The 22495-nt window shown below is 35.2% G+C and overlaps 1 protein-coding gene and 1 long non-coding RNA gene across 2 annotated transcripts; one reads left to right on the top strand and one right to left on the bottom strand.

The window, feature by feature from the left end:
- Positions 1-904: 904 nt before the first annotated feature.
- On the bottom strand, positions 905-20412 carry LOC100367756 (FAD-dependent oxidoreductase domain-containing protein 2-like). The gene is made up of 11 exons (XM_085500404.1): positions 20381-20412; positions 16583-16941; positions 15063-15242; positions 14360-14611; positions 12975-13211; positions 11753-11931; positions 10464-10629; positions 9897-10018; positions 9612-9695; positions 2914-3016; positions 905-1900 (listed from the first exon to the last, which is right to left on the bottom strand). Exons 2-11 carry the CDS (start codon positions 16906-16908, stop codon positions 1735-1737), a joined length of 1815 nt encoding a protein of 604 aa, XP_085356530.1. The 5' UTR covers positions 16909-16941; positions 20381-20412; the 3' UTR covers positions 905-1734.
- Positions 4751-7256, top strand: LOC146742716 (uncharacterized). The gene is made up of 2 exons (XR_014929715.1): positions 4751-6374; positions 6852-7256. It is a non-coding gene; the product is annotated as an uncharacterized LOC146742716 (long non-coding RNA).
- Positions 20413-22495: the final 2083 nt, after the last annotated feature.

Below are 22495 nucleotides of genomic sequence, written 5' to 3' on the forward strand. Positions count from 1 at the left end.
ACGAACCATCCACCCTTAACAACCCCTGATAGACGAAACCCGCATTGTTTACACTTACACAAATTCCTCTACCCAACCTACTCACCATGAGAATAAAATACATCTAAAACCATAGTCATTGTATTTTAACTCTCTAATGACCCCCAATCTCTACTACCCTCGCATTCCAACCCTAACCCTAACCCTAATCTGACTTCCCCTCTCAACACTTTATATAACTGCCACATCCCCGCCCTCACACCATCATTCCAACATGTACAATATATACGTCACGGCCCGAAAAAAAGAAGATCTATCCTAACCCTAACCCTAACTCTAAAACGTAACAGTTTTAATTCGTTTCTGTGATGAGAGCATACCATTATTTAAAACATAATGCCATTTTCAAATCTATGTATTTGACAAGAACATACCTAGATCTAACATTTAAAAATGAATACAAACCAAAAAATTTGAGCGTGTGTGTCGACAACCAAAATCACGGTATGAAGATATTCTAGTGTTACGTTTTTGCAGTTGCCAAGATAAGTAAACTATTTACATAAATGAATATATTCGACGTTTTGTCAATAAAGAATCAGGACATATCACGTCGAGGTCACAATATTGTTTATTTGTAGTGGTTATAGGCATACTGGGCATTGAATGAACCCTTAACTTGTTAAGAATTAACTCTCTAGATTGGCACAATCTCAGTATGAGTGCGACGTTTAAATAACACAACCGGGTGCATTTAGAATAGACTGAAGCCAATCCGAAGCCAATATGAAGCCCACATAAGAGTTAAATGAAATGTGAGCAGGCATTAGAAATAGGTGGCCATTGAATATTGGTTCTTTGGAATTGTTGGAATGTCTACCGTGTGACGGCTTAGCAAATACAATTCACACATACACAAACAAACTAACTTAACCATATCGTTTATTGTAACTAAGTAACGCAAAATATCTCATTTAATTAAACTCAATACAGAATAATTGTGGTCAAAGAACGACCAAGAGCAGTATAAAAACCCATCTAGCCTATGCATGCGCCTGGCGAGTAAATACTGTTGAGGTGCTAGATCCCTATTTCTATTTGATATAAAGTCCAACATTTGAATGTATGCAGACTGATCAACCACAACAATCCATATCGGTAGAAGTTTCCGCGTCGCCAGGAACGGCTTATATACTACTTATATACTCCAGCATCACACCAAACACCACCACCGAAATGACAATAACTCCCCAATTGAAACAAGCACGATCATTGCCAATTTAATGCTTCTTTGGCGGCAAAGCGTTTCTGTGACGTAGTTGGGGTTATAAGACGCAATTCAAAACGTCGATATAGTTTTTACATTTGGTCGTTAGTATATTTGAGAAAATACCGTTATTATAGTTTTCTACCAAAACAGAGTTGTCTATTTAGATAAATTGCTTATACCCAACTGAAGTATTTCTAATTAGCAATAACACAAACTATGAAACAGAATATCGATGAATGGTTATAGCTACATCTAAGCATGAACATCAATATAAATCTGCGAATTTGCAATAAGATTGTTATGTTTTTGTTGATTTCAGATTGAATCAATAAAATGATTATGTAGACTATTATATATATTTCACATAAATATTTAATATAAGCCCGCCAGATTTCCAACTATATGTTCTTTTGCTAAAATAAACAAATGTCTTGTTCTAAAATCTACAATTTGAAAAAAAAAACGTTTGTGCAAATCACTAAAATCTAATATGCTGATTTCAACATCCTCAAACCATTCGCATAGGATTGTTTACACCCGATTGGTGGATTCTTGTACGTCATAGTCAGTTGAAAACACTCATCGTCGTAATTATATCGCAGATCCTGCCCTACACAGGACTCCAGGAATCGACGTAGTGGTAGAATGTGACTGCAAGATACCACAAGAACATTAAGATATGAATATGTGATTTTTAATATGGATTTAAATGATGAACTCAAATTACGTAGTAGCAAATTATGTTTTCCCCTTTATCTGTCTCAATTAATTTGTAAATTGCGACTTTATTGTGTAACTATATGTCTTTTCAGTCAAATTTCAATTATAATTTACGCTATGACCGGATTAGACCAGTTCAAAGTTATTTCCCATGCACCTTTTATTCACATTTCAAGTGAAGTATTGACATGAATGCTCGTGGTAAATACACAAATTATAATCACATAATATTATAATCAAGTTTTAGCAAACATTCCAAACAAATTGTGCATCGTTGTTGCTACTTTGTAAAAACAGCCACTGTAGGATATGTTTATATATATATTCACGTATTGATAATGTATTATTTGGAACGATTTATTGTATCTCACACACAGATGAGATACGACTTTGTCATTTTAGGTTCTTGTCAAATTGAAAAGTATATATCGTCGTTTCCGTGCTTTTATTATTATACGTTGATGCCAAAATAAAACAAAATAGGGTAAGTTGAAAAAAAAATCAGGAAACAAGCGTCCGAAATGTCACAAAAAATATCACAATGTGCATTTCTATACTGGCTACCTTAATAAAATTATTTCATCATCACATTTAAAAATAAAAATAGGGGAATATTTAATAAAAAAACAACATATACTATCATTGAAATAAATCGTTCTCGACTGATGCGCCATATTAATTATTCAAATATGATGAACATTTGCATAATCAAAAAACAATCGATTAAAGTTTTTATTTAACAAAAGCTTATTAATACATCAACTACGAAGCAAGACCATTCTTGGTTAATTGTGAAATATAGAATTGGATCGAAATGTATATTATGATTCACGATTCACGATATAATGAGAATTGGGTATCAATTTTATGCTGCTGGAAATTCACAAAAATGTGTTCAGTCATATATGAGCAACTATTACGATATATCAGTATTTGTAACTTACCTGTTAGGTGAAGTCCATGACGTCATAAAATCTGACGTCATATGGTGCATTTTGGAGGGTCGAGGCAGTCCGCTGTATAAATTTTCATTATTCATATCTTCATCTGTCAACAAAATATACAAATAGTTATTGTAAAAATAATCTGACAGATCACTTGTTAAGGTAGCGAGAAGGTTTTGTGACGTTTTTAAATAAAATATTCTCTGTCTGTTGTATCGTTCAGAACAGTAATTTAGGTTATATATATCAAAAGACTAAGTATAGAGGTGCAAGTTCGCACAAACTGGACAGACATTGTTTACATAATTATCACGTGACATAAAAAATGGCGAACCTTGTAAAAATGACTAAGTACGCGATTGCGAGAGCACACTGCGGAATTTCCTGGTGAAATTTAAGTTATGCATTGTCCGTAATCAAGTCCATTGAAATGCGTCTCCGATAATCAAAAGACTTATTATTCCGATTTCCGTGCAGGTTTGTTTTTTTGTCCCCAAATTATTTCATACTTGGCACCTTTAACAGACTATTATTCTGTGACAAAGCATTTTCTTTAAAAACCCAGACATATTTCGCACCATCATTATCTTTTGAACGATAACTGCGAGTTTGAATGTCCTAGTCCGAACGCACTTGATTTGGCGGCGGTCCCAATGAGTCGTTCTCGATCAAAACTTCAACTCGAGAAAAACGCGAAAAACAGTTTTGGTTAATAAAACACTGTAGATTTGCTGCATTATTATAAATATACACTAAAAATGGCCAAACATATTAACCACTGATATCATAGAACTCATAAAGAGTGTCAAATAATGAATAATTTCAAGCTCGAGCGTGAAAAATGAAGAAAACTGCTGGCATTTGAGTCCCCACTCCAGGAACGTTCGGGTTTCCATTGTTATGCAAACGAACAACGAGGGATAATCCTCTGACAAACATTACTGTCCCACTGTACACGCTGACAGTTTACAAACAAGCTAATCCTTCAAGTGTCTCAGATAAGACATCTAATAAAACGGTTTTCATGGTGAAACAAAATGGCCGATGTTTGAAAAAAAAAATTGCTGTGTCAGAGTGCGACACTGAGTGGCAGATTTTTCTTTGCCTCGTCTGTCAACGCTTTCTTTCTTTTCTTCGCCATAGCGTTAGAAAAAAAAAATGTATTAGTAAAATAGAATATTGACTTGGAAAAATAAAACGATTTAAAAGAAAGTTGTGCAAAGTTACAGTACTCCTTTCGCACAACCTCCCGCCCGCTTCCGCTTTCCAATCACCTTTTTCTCTCGCTTTTGCGACCGCTTGTTGAATTCAACCGGACAATTTCCGCTTTATTTTCGACCGCGCAAACCCCGAAATATCACCGCCCACCTGCTCGCTCGCGCGCATTTAAAATTCGGACTAACAGAATAATTTCCGAGGTTCACATTGTCTTATAATTGTCTTTCTGGTTTTTATAGATGTTGAACAGCTGACAAAAGTTCAAATACTTTTTGTTTTAACTATATATAATTATATGCACGCAACCTGACCCTTTGACCTCGATTTGGCTTGGACTGAATATTTTATTTTAAACAATATTCTGACGTGAAATACAAAATGTATTTCAACACAAGTACGACATGGTTGTCTGGGGTTTCTTTCCTGATTGTTGAGTCTTCGCAATGTGTTTTGTATAATTATTGTTGTTTTCCCCCCGATGCTGAAGGACCGTAAAGCTAAATGGCAGTTACATGCATGGGCTGAGTGAAAGAAAATATTTCTAAGCCTAAAATATAACCTAATATTACACCTCTTTGTGTATTTGTTAATTTTACATACGTTTGTCATGACAGTATGTTTGTAAATATCTAGAAAAATCTCGTCTTTCGTTGATAATTTCGATTGTTTGTTTGGAATGTCGATCCCCATTGGTTTCTCCATACTGAGTTTAGGAAGGGCGTCGATCAACACCGTGACAATCAGGCGAGAGAAGACAAACATTGACCGTAATTCATGGAGATCATGTCCGTAATTTGTGGGCTGAAACTCCAAATAATTAATCAAGTATTATTATTTTAATATATATTTTATTTTACATCGCAAAACTAAACCATGCCCAAAACAGAGCTAGAGTTGTTCGCGGTGAAACAACCGCATTGAAGACGATGCAACTTCAACTAGCCATTTCTTACCTTGAAATAAAAAAAATAAAAATTCGAAGAGCATCGGGGAAAATATTAATAATCATCCTTATCAATCGCTTGCTTTATTTTATTCGAATCCATGAAATTCACGATTTTTTTTTACATTTGTTGGCAACTTCCGCGCTAAAAAAGATTGAAAATGTGGGTGTGGTTATTTTGCAAAGTCCTGTTGATAATACGGACAAATATGGTTCTGTGACCCAGTTCGTGCTCCGATCAGGTGACTCTCAACCAATCAATGATGTTGTAACAAAGCATATTTGACGCTAATTGAAGGGTCGTCGTACAATCCAATCACCGGCGTCGATTCACATAGTTGTTTGTGCTGGTGCTGTGACAGGCTTCAAAATTATTCGCTGAAAAACATATATTTTGACAAACTGATGGAATTTGACCTTAGTTCAAAAAGAAAATACTAGGCTAAGATACATTAGAGCTCACGCGAATCAGTTTTCTCTGCAAGTTGTGAAATAAAGTAAACCAGAGTAGCGTCGATGATTTTCAGCCCTGAAGGACTTTGAATTGTTCATCGACTGGCCACCAAATAGTTATGGCTATAACTAAATTTGACACGTTTTTCTTTTAAGCCCAATAAATTATTCATACATGTCAAGCTCTGTTCGATTTTTTCAGGGCATGTGGCCGTTTTTAGTCGAAAATATTTTTTGTGGGAACACTTTTGTGGTACGTATACGGTATAGACCGAGCTCATTCAATGATCGTGATTTAATTTTAAAAATTGAATGTCAAATTTTACCAGACGTGGACCGATGTGGATTCGATATCGTTATTTTTGGAATTAATCACTAACATTTCCTCGTTTCTCTGCTCTGTCAAAAGAAGTTACCTAGGCTTTTTTCACGTAACTGTCTCATTAAAATAAAAATAAAAATATTACATATAGAACAAGCACCCAAAACACCAATCTGATTAAAATCTGATGTAGTGAACGGGCTTTAATTATTTTGGCTATAAACTTATTTTAATTTTATTTTTTATTACTTTTGTTATTAATGCCCTTTTATTTTATTTTATTTTATTATTTTACTTTGATTTTGATTTTGTGATTTTTTTTTAATTCCGCCCTACCTACATCTGAGCCGATGCCTATGTAACGAGATTTCAACGAGACCCACTATCGACGATTTTAGTAAACGAATCACAGACCTCCTTCTATAGCGCACATGATGACGTCACCGGGCGGAGTCGGGTGGCAAACACTCAAATAAAATGGCGGATTACACCGACGTTAGCGACCGAGAATAACACGGCTTTACGGTAAGTTTATCATTGTCAAATGCAACGAAAGTCATTTTGATGTTAATATTGTGGCTCGAATGGTTCGACTTTAGATCGTTATTTTGCATAGTTATTCTGGGAGTGACGATTTTGTTTCCACCGTTTCGACCGAACACCAGTGTCTTTTTCCAGTCGCCTGCCATGCCCTGGAGACGGGTGATGTTTTGTTGAAGATCGGGCCAACATCGTCTACGGTATTGAAGCCGTAGCTGTAAATATTCATCAAATTGTATCAACATTTTGTACATTATACAATAACTCTTTATTAAAGTAATTGAGCTGATTTGGACTGGAATAAAATATTTTTTATTTATTTATTTGTTTGCTCCAATTTTCTGCGTCGATGCCGTGGGCCGGTGACCGTTATACAATTTAAAATCAGTTTGCATTGTTTACTATAGCTGTTTACAGTGTTCTAATCATTACGATTTACTTATTTTTTTGCTTCCATTCTAGATAATTATGCTCAGTGATGTAAAATTGAAGCGATGACTGAATGAACGAACCTTGGCTGGCGAAGATGTATCTGGAAGTGTACACATTTGTTGGAAGTGAAAAAAATATTCAATGTAATGACAAAAATTGTAAAATGCTGTGGAATTTCTTTTGCAAATAAAAATATACTAGCAATTTTCTATTAATGGTTTATTCAAGTGGGCAAAATATAATGTACAGAAAGATTGCCCGTAGAGTATCGCTACACTGAAAAGTAAGCAACCGACAGCCTGTATAAAAGGGGGGCTGTGATTGGCTGTTACTTACGCGAGATTTGAACGGGACTTACATAGGCGTCGGATCAGATGTAGGTAGGGCAGAATTAAAAAAAAAATCACAAAATCAAAGTAAAATAATAAAATAAAAGGGCATTAATAACAAAAGTAATAAAAAATAAAATTAAAATAAGTTTATAGTCCAAATAATTAAAGCCCGTACACTACATCAGATTTTAATCAGATTGCCAAAACACGTAACAAGAGGTCCCAGTTCAGTTGCTTTCACGATACAAGTGTAATACAGCTATTAGATTTGAAGTGTCGTTCAGAATGTAATAATAGTTAATACTAGTTGTATGTTCACACTTTACTATCAAAACCACCATTTCGACCACCCATGTGCCAGTTTTCAGTGTTTGGGCGAGCGGTCAATGTTTTCAATGAGCGAGCGAGCGAAAAAAAAAACGCGATTAAAATGCGGTCGGTTTCCGGTCGGACAAGACCGCGTGGTCGGAAATTAAGCGATAAGCGGTCGATGTAAAAGCGGAAGGTTGGGCGAAATGAGTACTGTATGACCATGTTTCTCCGACGAAGTCTCGACTGACAATAATGCTGACAATGGACGTTAGATAAACACGCATTGTTTGCAACTGGAAGCTTATCACCCGTTATATCAGAATCGTCAACAACAGAGTATACAGATAAGATTTTATCATTTAATTCCTTCCAAAGATAAACACTATGCAAATATCCACGAAACGGCAGTTGTAGTCTTTTCTGCTAGTGTTTTAAAACACTAATTTGAGCAACGTTATTTCGCAATTTCGATCTTTTATAAACCTGGGGTGATGTATCAAGGTCTAAAGTAACCGTTTTATCAATTTTTGAAAATCAAGAAAAAAGTTAAAATTTCCCTTCTCGCTACCTTAAGACTGACACATTACTTGATTAATATTGAATTTCATTGTGTCGTTCAGCATACCAAACATACGATACACATATCCATAATCCATAGAGTTATTTTACGAATTCAGGAATATGATAAGTATATGACAAAATAACGACAGATACAAGTATAACACGGTCGATGGTAAGTCATAGTAACTTTTTTTTAGAAGTTATACTACATCATCCAAGTGAAAATGAGTAAAGTAGGCATTAAACTATTGTAAATAAATTATATAATGCAGGTCATAACACATCAATTTCTCTTTTATACAATATATTATCACAACAATATTCATGCTGAATCAAAATTTCTTCTCTGTGTATTTTTCTTATCATTTTTGTATAGGTAACTTTGTCAAAACAATCTTGCTTCAAAGGAAAATTGAAAATAAATAAAAATGTATATGCAAGTATCAAGTCTTGTAAAATACTTCATTTTCGCTTGTAATTAATTTTTGCGATTTTCGCTGAAGAAATGATTCAGTGAAAATAAAATCCAGCGAATATAACTTTTTTTTTCTATATTTTAGATTCAACTTTTCAAAAATCAGTGAAAATAAATTCCATACAAAACACCCAGAAAAGTCTTTCCAACGTAAATGAATACCAGCTAAAATAAAAGTATTTTACGTCAAGTGTTATTACTAACACTATCGTCGTTCTATAGATTATTGATAAATTGTGCTAACACTCAAAAGACGAAAACAAAAATTTGTAGTACCAAAATTCTTACCTACCCCAAAATGTGATAAGTTTGCTAAACATGACACAGCTTCATAAGATTATTCACTACTTACGAATAATTTGAATAGAATTTTCAAATTTGCATATATTTGACAAATATAGAAATATTCACAATTGTTTAACGTTAGAGATGCATTCTGGGGTCATTTATTTATTGGGTTCTTAGAGCTATTATGTAAAATATTTGATGAGCTCAATTGTTTTCTAGTTTCTTATTACGTTACCACATCGAAATCTTCGCTCTTACGCTGCACATATTATCCTAAACATTCTAACAAATTGTGGATTAAAAATATGTTTTACTGATTTGTTTATCAATAATACCTGCGTATTGTTATCGATTAGTGCCATAGACAAAGTAACCCGAAAAATTGCTTCACAAATTCTTACCTTCTAATTGAATTGCGTCGTTATGCACTGTCACGTGTCCTGTAACCTACTCTTTTACAATATCCAGGTATAAACATTATCATTGTTGATACTGTATATGCACTATTTAGCCAATTTAAACCGAATAAATATGCAAAGCAATAACCTTGACATTATCTAAGTTATTTACCGCAGATGTATTTGGAATTACTTTATATTGTGTGTTTCAGAATACATACCTTTTTAATGGTGTGAAATTTCTGACACTGAATTCTACGTTCTACGTATGGTATTCAGGTAAGACAATGTTTGATAATGGTCAAAAGAATTATTTAAGAAAATCGAAAGATTTCATATAATGCATTATATATTGCATAAAACCAGTCACTTGTCGGGACACGGGGCTACAAGAATCAAGAATATCATTTGTTGTGGTTGTTACCTGTTGGTATTCCCTCGTAATAATGAAACATCGGGTGCAGAAAGAAGGTCGTGTGTGCCTGGTTGGCCAAGTTCAGCTCCACTCCTAAATATGAAGAGAAGCAGAATAAAGACGTTTACTTTTACGGTTGGTTAGGGAACTTCAAACTAATATAGCTCCTACAGTTGTGTTTTGCGTTCTTGTAAAAATGAAGCACTATGTCGGTGCGTTGTTTATCTACGTAATTGTGCTTTGTTCATTCAGAATGTGGAGTGTATTTTACGACAACAACATTTTACACCCCACCTTTCCCGGGTCCGTACTGCAGAGTGAATGTAATAATTCGTTGTGCTTCTTTCCCAGTAATATTCTTAAATGTTGGCAACAACGGTAATGGAAAGTCTTCAAGATATTCGTATGTTTCGTCACTGAAAAGAAATCATCGAAATTGTAAAAAGTAATAACATGCAACATCTTGGAAATGAGCAATTTATGTTTCTGGCCAGCATTATTTATATAGACTTGAATCAGGCAAGGAGCGAATATTTAACAATTATATATGACAAAGTCAATAAATAAAAAATTTAGTTCGTAGCTAAGCATTACTGGGGTGGCGTGAAACAAGTTGAACACCGCATAGTTCTACCTTGCCCGAAGCGGTCTTCAATTTAGAAGTAATAAGTAGACGGACGAATGATGTAATTGAAAAGACAACAATCGGTAAAATAATACATGCATGAAGAACACATACCGTAAAGAATTGGAAAAATATTAACAAGGCACAATTCTTGACCTACATGTTAGTCCATCCACTGCAAGCAATTGTAGTCATTCAGAAATTACAATGTTGTTCACATGATGCTGAAATCTTACCCTGATAATATCATGACGTCACTGAATACGCCAAACATTTGGTACAAACCAGAAGCTTCATTCACTCGTTTGACAATATGATTCAATAATTCTGAAATTGACAATTTAATGGACGGCCATTGTTTTCTATGGTTCTGGTATTCGAGTATTCTGTGAAGAGCCTGAGCTGTAAAATCAAATATCCAACACGAACATGTAAAAAAAAATCGTTAACATAAATGTCGTGTGTGAGTTTGTTTACTAATACAACAATTAATATAATTTAACAGTGTTCGTTGTGATTTCGAGATCTTACTAACAATATGACTGACGTAGTCTTAGAACGAGGTACGGCGGATGAAAGAAATTTGAGGTAGAATCCTACTCATAATTTTTGACAAAATTGGTCATAAATCGCATGACAATGTTTATTAGTTTGCGATGTAAAATCATGAAGCTAATGTCTCATGTTACAATGAAATAACATTATTTTGTGTGTTGCACTTTAGCTTTTTGAGAAACGTAATATTTCTTGAAAATCGCTATTTAACACAGTGTTAAAAGAAATGCATTTTTTTACACTTTTAAAACCCAGATTTTTTAAATAATTCAGAACAACAAAAAATACTCCATCATTACCAATATATGATTTATTCAGCCTATGTTACCAGGCTAGATTTTGAGATATTGGGAACCTCTGGTATATACATTATAATAGTGCCAAAATAACGACTTTTCACTAAAATATAACCTTCAATTTCTCGAAAGTAAGGCTGGTGACTCCCAACTTTTTTTAAGTCAATATCCGTATATTGCCTCGGAGTACAATTTATTGCAAAATAAATAAATTCTGGGTATTTTAATTTATGAGTAGGCTTCCATCTTAATGAGGACAGCGTATGCTACTACCCAGACTGCTTTACATTGCTGTGACTTTTCAGTGATTTTTTGTAAATCTCAAGAAAGTGTATAGCCTGGGCAATGTCCTTGAACAATTACTTCAATGTCACAATAGCTAAATTTACGTATGTTTCAATTTGCAAATAGAACAATCCGCAAAGACAAAAGTCACAATCAATGGCCGAAACTGTCGCCTTGCAAAAACAAATAAAAAAGAAATAAATAAATTCTTCGGTATTTTAATTTCGATTCACTCATTTTTATTCTGAATCGAATAACTTTATAAATATTCGTGGCGCCATTTGAAATAGACGTTATTGTTTAAATGTCGGCAAATATTTTTATGTTAATCTAAGCTCCTTGTTGTGCAGATACAATGTATGATACTTATTCAAAGCCATCATAATTACTTGTGTAACGGAACCCATGTAGAAAACCACCAGACGACTTCTTGAAATCCAGCGAGTGTGTCACTGTTCCTGCAAAGTATAATCCAGGAACGCCAACTGCTTGGTAGGTGTGATCTATGAGAGGATATTTAGGTCGTCGATTTTTCTTCTTCGGGATTTTCGGTTTCGGCCGGCATGTTCTATAAACATAACAAGTATTATTATACATCTGTAATCGTAACGCCATAAGTTACAGCGTGCCTCAATTTTGCGGTACGGTATTGCATTGGGTATTGGTATTGCATTTCATCCTACCATATTAGGACACGCGAATTCCAAATATGGAACGATTGCAAGCGTAATAATAATAAAAACAAATATGGCTGCCCCGGGGTTTGAACGGGTCCCACTGTCCAAACACTGGCGGCGCCCTCACTTCCGTTCCTCTCGTTCGGGTTTTCACCACTGTCACACCGTAATTTGCATATGTTCTGTAATTTACATAAAAAATGTGGTGAATCACAAAAACTTTTTCAAACGAAGATTATGTGCATATAACCTTTATGACTTTTTACGAAATAAATATGCTGATGTTCATAAATAAGAAATCATCCAAAAGAAAGTGTCTTTATGGTGTATACATGTTACTTTTGTACGAGACCGGTTTTTCAAAGTGGAAGTATATTCATGTTTACATGTGTGATGTTTGGCTAAAAGAAACCTGCTTTCGCATGTCAAAGTCTGTTTTACTTTATCAAAACTACCTTACACTAGTCTTGCGAAATCGCAAGATTTAAATGAAGGGGAAAATGCGTGTGATAGCGAATATTCGAAGTTCATATACAAGAGCGGAATAAAAATATTTCAAAACTACTGCGCAATACGAAGAGAATTCGAACGTCTTTGATTACGGATTACGTTCTATAGAACATATGCAAATTACGGTGTGGCAGTGGTGAAAACCCGAACCAAAATAACGGAAGTGAGGGCGCCGCCAGTGTTTGGAGTGTGAACGGACCCCAGTTTGCTAAATCGGCATTCCTTTGATGTATTCCTGGGAGGAAAAGACAGTACGCAGTCGCTGTACTGTCTTCGTACATACTTTGCAGTATCCTCGTATTAACCTCATATTTCATGAAACTCGACTGATTGTTCCTTCCAGAAATGATTCGCCACAGTATCTTGACATTAACACATTAGATATTGGAACATGCATGATGGAGACTTGAATTCAGGTACATACTTGTCAAAAATACTGAAGTCGAAGAGAAATCCCGTGCACCTGATGACGTAGTCATATTCCTTCCTTAACATGTAATTATCTTTGTTAGATAACAAATGATTATTCCTGATACTTATTTTCCCACTGCTTTCGTCCTTCAAGAATCGTAGTTGTTCCATGCCAGTTCCCTTACGAGTCACTAATATTCCATCTAAAGACTTCAAATAGAAGGTATCATATAATTCGTTGTTCACCGCCCTAGAATTGTGAATGGAACATTTATTAATCCGGTTGTTGCACTTCGCCGAGAAGAACGCGTTTTAACTGTTTAAAGAAATATAGTTTACAATCGTTGAATTACAGTGAAATCCATGAAGGTATGAATATATTTACATAAATGTTTATTAATGTTTTATAAATTACAAATTCTGTTTGGAACAAGTTTACCAGCCACAGCGTGTTAACGGATGAACAGGTAATGTGCGTTACCAATTACAGCGTATACCGTGGATTTGAATGTGCGTCCTGTTCGATATGGGACATATTAAGACAATTCTGAGTCAGTTATTGAGAGGGCTTAGTTTGGAATATTTTTTGCAATTCTTCATGACGTCACCAGTGTTCTACATATAGTCACTGCTAAAAATGGCGCTAGTATGACCGCGAATATCCAATTAACGGCGTTCGAAATATTATGTATGCAATGGAAATGTTCTATAATTACACCAAGTGGTCTATACGTTTCTGATCGTCAGTGTCCACGTACGCGTTTCCGATTTTTGACATTTTACCAGAAGAGCACTTACAAATATGAGTAATTGAACATTTGTCAGAAAATTGTAAAAAGGAGTGCTCGTTAATGTCAGTTATTGTGAAATGTTCAATTTGAGTAATCTCTGTAGTCCCTATGAGAGTTGGATTATCACGGAAAAATGGCGGGAGTAAACAATTTTCCCTTTTCGTCACATTAATTATTCAATTAAACAAAGATTATTCCGGTCATTTAATGTAGCTAACATTTCTGATAACGTTTGTCAATATGTAGGATTGAATTAAAACGTATCTGTTTGTGTATTGATAGAGGGCAGTATAGTACGGTACATTGACACAAATAATATTATGTAGTACAAAATGATCGCCATTTTGCTAGGTTGGCGCGTGTTTTAGAGTCATACTAGTTTGCAAACTAATTTTATCAACATAACAAAGCAAAATACGTTCGCTTCAAAAAACATCCTAAAAAGTCAACTGAAAAATCCCCAAACGTGCAGCAAAATATATAAACGCATATTCAATGTTGTTTTACATTTTACAATTCAACGAACGGCATTAATATTAAAACATAATACGAGCATTTCACAGACAATTCCAATCTTCCCGGTACCATGCCAACAATATTGACTCACCTTACATCCCCAACGTAATGGCTGCTCCAGGCGTCTTTCTCCAGCCTGGATGACACCAACTGAACGAAATTTGCAATATACGATATCGCTGTACCCGTTTCAAAAGCCGAGTTACCTTTGCCAAGAATGAGCACGGTTTTCCCATCGTACAACGACATGTTCATCGGCATGTCCTCATAACCTATCGTGTGTTCAATGCCTTCATAGTCTGGCACATTGGGTGTAGCTATCCCAGTACTCACGATAACAGTCCTGTCAGGCGAAAACAAAATGTTAAATAAAACTGAATTTCCATATTGTGGTTCATACGTGAGTTTACTTGATATCATCACAATAAACATTTGTTATTACAAAACAGATTTAAAGAAAATCATAGTACGTTTATTAAAATGTTGGTGAAAAATATACAAGTACAGTATTCGTAAATACCATTTCAGCTCTGAATATATATACATAAAATGAACTTGTTGTAAGGCTACTGAAAGTCATGATCGTTAACGCTTTAAGTCCAAAAGTCAACATATTTCACCTTTCACAGGTTCTACCCTATGATTTTTTTCAATTCCCACCCACAATGTTTACATGTAGCGAATGGGGAATTTCCATTTTGCTTAAAATCGAAAAATACATACACAGGCGACATTGTGCAACTATATTCTGAGTGTTAATAAACAAATGATATGGTGCAGTCTGTGGTACTTACTTGCATGTGTGGACAGTACCCTTCTGGTCTCTTAAGGAGAATAGACCCGCAGCCGTGTTATCACGTCCAACATTCACAATCGTTGTATTATACTGTATATGTATATTGTACTTGGTTTTATATGCTTGAAAATATTTTAGTATAGCATCAGCGTTGGGGAAAAAATCCCTTGAAAAATCCCTGGGGAATGGTAAAATAAACGATTTATTTGAAAACTCTAGTTAGTAAATTACAGTGAATATATATACAAGCCGGGCCAGTATTTTTGTTCCTGCTCACCTCTCTTGTGTATAAATAAATGACTTCAAAATAATAAAACCATAATTATTAAACACATGTGAGTGAATAACATTGATCTCGAAAAATCTATCTCAATATATGCTGGTGGTTTTTAACTATACCTCTTGAATGAGGATTGCTAGGATTTGCATTAATTGAGTGAAATGTATTTGTGTTATATAGCCCGTATATGCGACCGTTTATAAATCTCCGAAAGGGCAAAGCTTGGAATGGTGATCGTTACTCAGCCCCCAATCACAAGAAATCATAGTTCCAACATCATTTACAGCTGCATAACTAAAACTACTTGATCCAGTGTTAAAGAAGGTGTTATACTGAGCGAACATGCGCTGCGTCCACGCACATATACAGCCTAATCTTATGAATCAATGGGAATCATTTGTAATGTGCTAGTCAAGTTCATTACAACCAAGATAAGCAGCCATTTTTTTATTAGAATTCAGGCAACGCTTTAATGTTTATCGACAACAATGACAATGTCCCTGATTAAAAATGTTCTAAATGAGCCTCTCAAGACTGGAAATCCGGACGGGGACTTGACTAGTCCATAACCCTGGCTTTCACGTCACCTATGACAAGTCGGGGAACTTGAACCTTGGTTGGGTTTATACTAGGGGTTATGTCTGTAAACAGAAAATCAATATTATAGAGCCTAAGATTATGGAGCCTAAAAACAATTCATCTCAACATGTATATTTAGTGTGCATACGATGCATGAGAACGAGGACTATGCTAATGATTTGTTTTGTCAATCGATAGTTTTACCAGTGCCAGCCTTACCCAAATAAACCAAAGTGTTTATCAACCAACAGACTGTGGGGCATAAAACACTAGCCATTCATGACACAGATTCTGATTAAAAATAAGTCAAGGGTTTAAACAAAAAAAGCACATAAAATGGAGGAGCAGTAAAGCATGATATCGCCTCAATTCAGATGACATTGTTTTCTGAGCTAAGGCAGCATTCTACAGCTAATGCTTATTCTAAACCTGAATCAACAACAATGGGTGTTAATATCAGTACAGTGTTTACAGTATCGATCCTTTCCTTGTTATGTTATTTTGTTAATCGTTATAAAATAGTTTTATTTAAAATATTTTTAGATTACATTAAAATAAACATATTTTGAATTTGAGGTTATTCTTTGAGGATTACAAAATTACATTCCAAATGAAATAAATGAATTACTAACTGCTACATTTGAAGAATTCAACATTACTTGAAATATAAATCGCCATCGCCAATAAGGGAGTTCCAATCATGTCTGAAATTAAACTCTTTGTTTGTACTCCCAGTGTTGATCTTATTGATGCTTATCAACGTGCGATGTCTTGGGTACTGTTCGAAGAAGGATCCTGGCATATTCGTCTTCTCAAATATTACATAATCACGATTAGCTTTCTCCAGAAAGTATCCCATCTGTAGACCTGCTGGTCCGGCGCCGATTAGGCAATATTGATGAAACCCTGATGCGTGAGTTACTGACACAGAGCACGTGATCAAAGTCCATGTGGCAATCACCACTGTATAGAGAGACACTGGCATCTTAGCTCAGTTGATTTGTTAGTTGGTTTATGTCTACAAAATACAATAAACCAGTCATTATTACATAAAAAATTGAATATATAATATCTAAAGTATGTGATGTGATTGGCCAGTCCGTATCACGTGCTGCAATAAACATACATCTATACGAACCAACGATGATTGACGTGATTACCATTTTACTACAGGCATATCACGTGTTTAGTGTGAATTTATGTAGAATTAATATTTCTGTAAGAGGATTTCGTCTCAACTTAAAATGGAATGCTTTTCTTGAGTGCTTAAAATATGCGACTATTTTAGTGCATATAACAGCGACAATATTTCGTGTCATCTGTTTATACAAATAATAGTACGTACCAGTTAATATTATGTGGAAAAAAATGAGAAAAATGTTAATGCCATTTTAGTAGTGGTGTCCATAGAGGACAGCAAAAAACTCACTAAAAATATTGTAAATGTGGGAATACTAAGACAACCACAAACTCTTTGTGAGGCACTACATATCTTTTTTTACCAAGATATATCCTTGTCAAGTTGTCATAGGAAAGAAATAGTAAAATTTATTTATTTTTGCATCCTTGTATAGCATTCTAGTCTCATGTCATAAAGGTCACATGTCATAAAGGTCACATGCCATTGATTTGCATTATCATTTTAACGCCACTACCTGTATATATTTATGACTACGTTCATCGTGTATGCAGTAATTGCACACTACTGTATTTGTACAGTATTTCTGTACTTGCGTCTATGCATCTAATTACCTGGGAATTGAAAATATTTAATTTTTAAATGAGTACTCCCGCGGTGTATAATTCGTTATATTTGAAAATGTTGCATGCTGCGTGGACACCATATTATATAATTTTCAGTTCATAAATATTTTCATAAAATAATTTCATCGAATAATTATGTTGTTTATCAAAATCGGTTGACCCTTTTCACAAAATATCGGCTACTTTAATTCCTGTAAGCCGCGAAAGCTGAATTAAAAAAAAAATATATGATTAACATTCTGACCATTTTTCTACCCGCAGATTATGTGTTTAGATACATTTTAGTTAGCATTTATGACAAATGCTTATTATAGTCATTCAATTGGAAAAAAATGAAAACAGAAAATTTAGAGCATTTTTCAACTCAACGAAACATGATTAGCACATTGTGTAGAATAGTTGGCTGTTAGTTGTTATTTGTAGCTATCATAAAATAATTTTAATATAAATATTGAGAACGTACACAAATTCTAAAATAAGAATTTATAATTATGGATAACAAATGACATTGATAACCAAGATAAACATTAACAAGTTACCATTTTTGTTGAATGATGTTCATGAGATAGCTGAGATATGTTTCTTGTGTTGGTTGTTGGACGAAATCGGTCATGTCAATGACGTTTATTCGAACGAGTGCATGGAGCCGATATCAAATCCTAGTAGTACCCTCTCTCAGACAAAAACGTGATCATTGAATACTTCGGGTCGATGAAACAATCATATAGTTTATATGTATCAAAATGTCAAATAAGAACAATTAGACAGATATTTATGTTCGAGTTATTTCCAATATAATATTTGATAGAGATGCGAGAAGTTTACAAGGACAACAGAGAGAAATTCGCCCAAGGCAATAAAGCAATCTGATTAAAATCTGACGTATTGTACGGCGTGAATTTAATTTAATTTTATATATTTTAATTATTTTGTAATTGGTGACGTCGCCGGTCAGAAAGAGCTCATACACAAACTCAAATAAAATGGCAGATCATTCTGTTGATTTTAGCGATGAAAACTATCGCGGTGAACATTTTTAAATGCAGCGAAAATCATCTATCATTTTTATGATTACATTGTGTCTAAAATTGTTCCAGTTTGGGTCGTTGTTTTGGGTTGTTATTCCGGGATCTTTCCCACCAGTTAGACCAAACACCGGGTACTTTTCCGTCGCTTGCCCTGAATACAGGATATGTTTTGTTGACGATCGGGCCAAAATCGTCTATTGTATTGAAGTCATGGTTGTGAATATTCATCAAAATGTGTCAACATAATGTACAATAACTCTTTATTAAAGTAATTGAGCTGATTTGGGGTAAAATAAAATATTTCTCTATTTCAGGAAATATTTTTCTTTTTGCTCTAATATTCAGCGTGGATGCCGTGAGCCGGTGACCGTTATAAAACTTACATCTGTTGGGCTCAAATCAGTTTGGGATTTCATTGTTGCATTGTTTACTATAGCTGTTTGCAGTGTTCTAACCATTGTGATTTAGTTATTTTTTTCTAATTATAGTTAAATATGCTCAGTGTTTGGGCAAAGTTGGAGCGATGATTGAATAAACGAACGGCACAAACATGTGCGAATAGACGACAGAACATGAATTTTAGCGCGCGTATCTAACCACCAGGTCAATTATTGATTGATACGATTGTCTTGAAAATTAAACCCACGCTATTCAACGCGATCTTTTTTCTAGTACTTTGTAATTGTTTATTAATTATTTTCCCCGGTGAATACGCCATCGGATGATATAAAAGGCTAGCTGGGATTGGCAGTAGCTTATACGAGTTTTGAACGGGGTTTATATGAGCATTTGGTCAGATCCGTGTGGGCTTTCGCGATTACCAAAACTGCCACCAAATTAATAAAATAAAATAAAATAAAATGTATAACAAAAATAAATATATATACACATATTTAAAATTAAAAATAAAATATAAAGCACAAACTAGGATCTTATTTTAATCAGATTAAGCAACAAGACAAAGGCTATTTAGTGAACATTTATGATTCAACATGTGGCTTTTTCCCAAATGAAATTGTAAATTGGCGTTTTCTATGTTCTAGACAAGACAATAAGTAGTGGTGTCAGACCCCCTCTAACAAACACTCACACAAGAGCACGCGCGTTTGTCGGCGGAAATCGAACATAAATCATCAGTACGTAAGGCCAGTATTGTTATACGGAAGTTGCAAGTACGTATAGAATTGATTTCAACGTTAATACCCAAAACACCCTACTGTACAATCACATGCTGAAGTATAGCTTTTTAAAAAAATATCTAAACACGTACCTATTTTGGTGAAGTTATACCCATTTTCAAGTACAGAAACGTAAAATAGTTACCCTATATACATAATAAAATCATACTGTTTCCAAGTTGAGGTAACATGAATTCATGAGTTCCTTTTTTCACATTTTCGTTATTAATTTATATATTTTGAAATATACGAACCTAAACACGGTACACGCGTATACGCGTTAAATAACTAATTTAAAATAACACCCTTTTTACGCGTTTTTTTTTTACTTCAGCTTGCGTACCATATTTCATTTAGAGACCCCCCCCCCGTGCACAATACTCTCAATTTCTCCTCGGGTTCTCCGTGACTGTCCGTGAATTGAACACGTAGAAAGATAGTTAAACTCTACAATATGGACAATTTAACAGCAGTAGTACTACATTACCTCTGTTCGCTGCCAGTTGGTAAAATGTGGTGAGCAAATATTCTGAGCTAGGATATCAACGGATTAGTAAATCCGCATTTATCTGCCGTTTGTTCTAAAAATATATTTTTTATTGTAGGGGTTATACCCATTATTTAAAATCATAGGGATGGTGGCAAGATGTATTCACAAGATGGGCAAAAAAAATGAGAGAAAAGATGAAAGAAAAAAACATGTTGGCACACTCAAGAAAATACATCACGAAAACAATACACAGGCCAGGTGCTTTCAACCAATGCTCACCCTCTATGATTTTCAACGTTTGGCTTTAAAATAAAATCCAGGTCCAAACGACACAGTAATCACCGCGCGTTTTAGTTTAACCCAAACAATATTTTTACGTCGGATGGCACCCATGTTAAAGAGGACTTTGAGTTCTGGGTAAATCAAGTGCGCATACTCATTTTCAGCCAATCAGACGTGCCGTAACAGAGAGTATTTCCTTGATTTACCCAGAACTCTGTGCGAATCCCCCTTGATTCTGGCTGCTGGCCATTTTCGTTCATGAAATCGTCGGATATCATCAGAAAACCCAGGATTTGTGCAGTTTTGAATAAAAGCAAGTTAGAGATTATGAAAAATGGTTATTAACGTAACACCTGATCCCCTCTAAAATTTTTGTTTCGCATTTGAAGGTAAGAAATCGAAATTTGAAACCGACAGGGTGTCGATTTACTAGGTGCCGTGTTTCACAACTTGTTTATTTATATACGTATAGCGGATGATTTTTTTTTGAAAATTAGTATTTATTGATTTTCAGCCCCCAAGTGACTGTGTCCCCCCTACCGATCCGGAAGTTTTGAGCTGCACAAATTATTGCTCTCTAACAACGCCCAGTCAAGTTTGACAGTGACTGCTAGACACAAGTTCGTGGACGCTTGGGTACGCTAGGCCAACGCATAAATCTTGAATGCTGGACCTCAGCTGCTTCGCCAGTTTTGCCCGGGCGGTATACCGCTAAACCAACTTTAAAACCCCGCCGAGCCAACATGCGCAGAACGCCGCTCTATCAACGCTCGCGTCACCGCTAAACCAACACTCGCTACATACCGTTAAGCCAACGCTAAAACAACGCCGGCTTCAGCGGTGCACCTCTAAAGCAACGCCCGTGTTTTCGATTTTTTTCTCATCTTATGCGCAGTGACGAGCGTTGTCTAAATTCCGCCCCCTCTCCCTACCGTTGAAGGAACGCTCCAACAAAGTTCGGGTGGTGTGACCGGGCCTTTACACTTTGATCAGGGCTGCATAGTTACAGCTTTGATATTATTTCGAATAAACTATAACAAACTATTTTACCACGGCTTTAATATTACAACCCAGGTCATTAATACTCAAATAATATTTAACCTGACAGTTTTATTGTCTTTTATTGTTTCTTATGGGATAATTATTATATGGTGTTATTCATACCGTCAACAAGAAGTGAACTTTCCCTGTTATTGAGGTTAATCTTTCAGTGAAATGTTTCTCACACAAAGTAGGTTTTTGACTCCCGTGTGCGAAGCACAAAAGGGAGTCTTTGCAGTTACCCTGTCTGTATGTCTGTATGTATGTATGTAATTAGCATACACACGTCGTTGTTCTGAGCTCCCGAAAAATCTACGATTTTCACCTTTCAGAAAGCTAAGTAGTTATTTTTGTTGGTTCTATTGGTTTTGTGAATACTTTGTGCACTCAGTCGCTACCTTTATTTTCTTATTCAGCATAAATCTGCTGTATTTTTTGGTTGTTTTCCTTTTTGTGTTCTGGGGACTTGCCGGTGAGCCTGCCAAGATGGCCGCTTCCACGGCAAGCCCACGTGTCAGTGAATTCGCGGGGTTGACCCGCAAACATGGTGTGAAGTGCGAGTCTGTTGATGGAGTCTCAATTGAAACTTATGTGAAGGCGATTTCGGGCATTGTTGAGCCTAAAAATGTTCTGGCTGCTTCTAGAGCAAACCGCAGCGTTTTAGTTTTTCTTAATTCAGTTTCATGCGTTGACCAGGTGTGTGCTACAGGTATTAGTACAATCGGTGACGCATTTATTTATGTTGAGCCATTGGTGAAACCGGCGACCAAGGTCATTCTCTCTGGGGTT

This window comes from Saccoglossus kowalevskii, chromosome 6 (genome assembly GCF_978046115.1).
Source record: "Saccoglossus kowalevskii chromosome 6, keSacKowa6.1, whole genome shotgun sequence".
NCBI lineage: Eukaryota > Metazoa > Hemichordata > Enteropneusta > Harrimaniidae > Saccoglossus > Saccoglossus kowalevskii.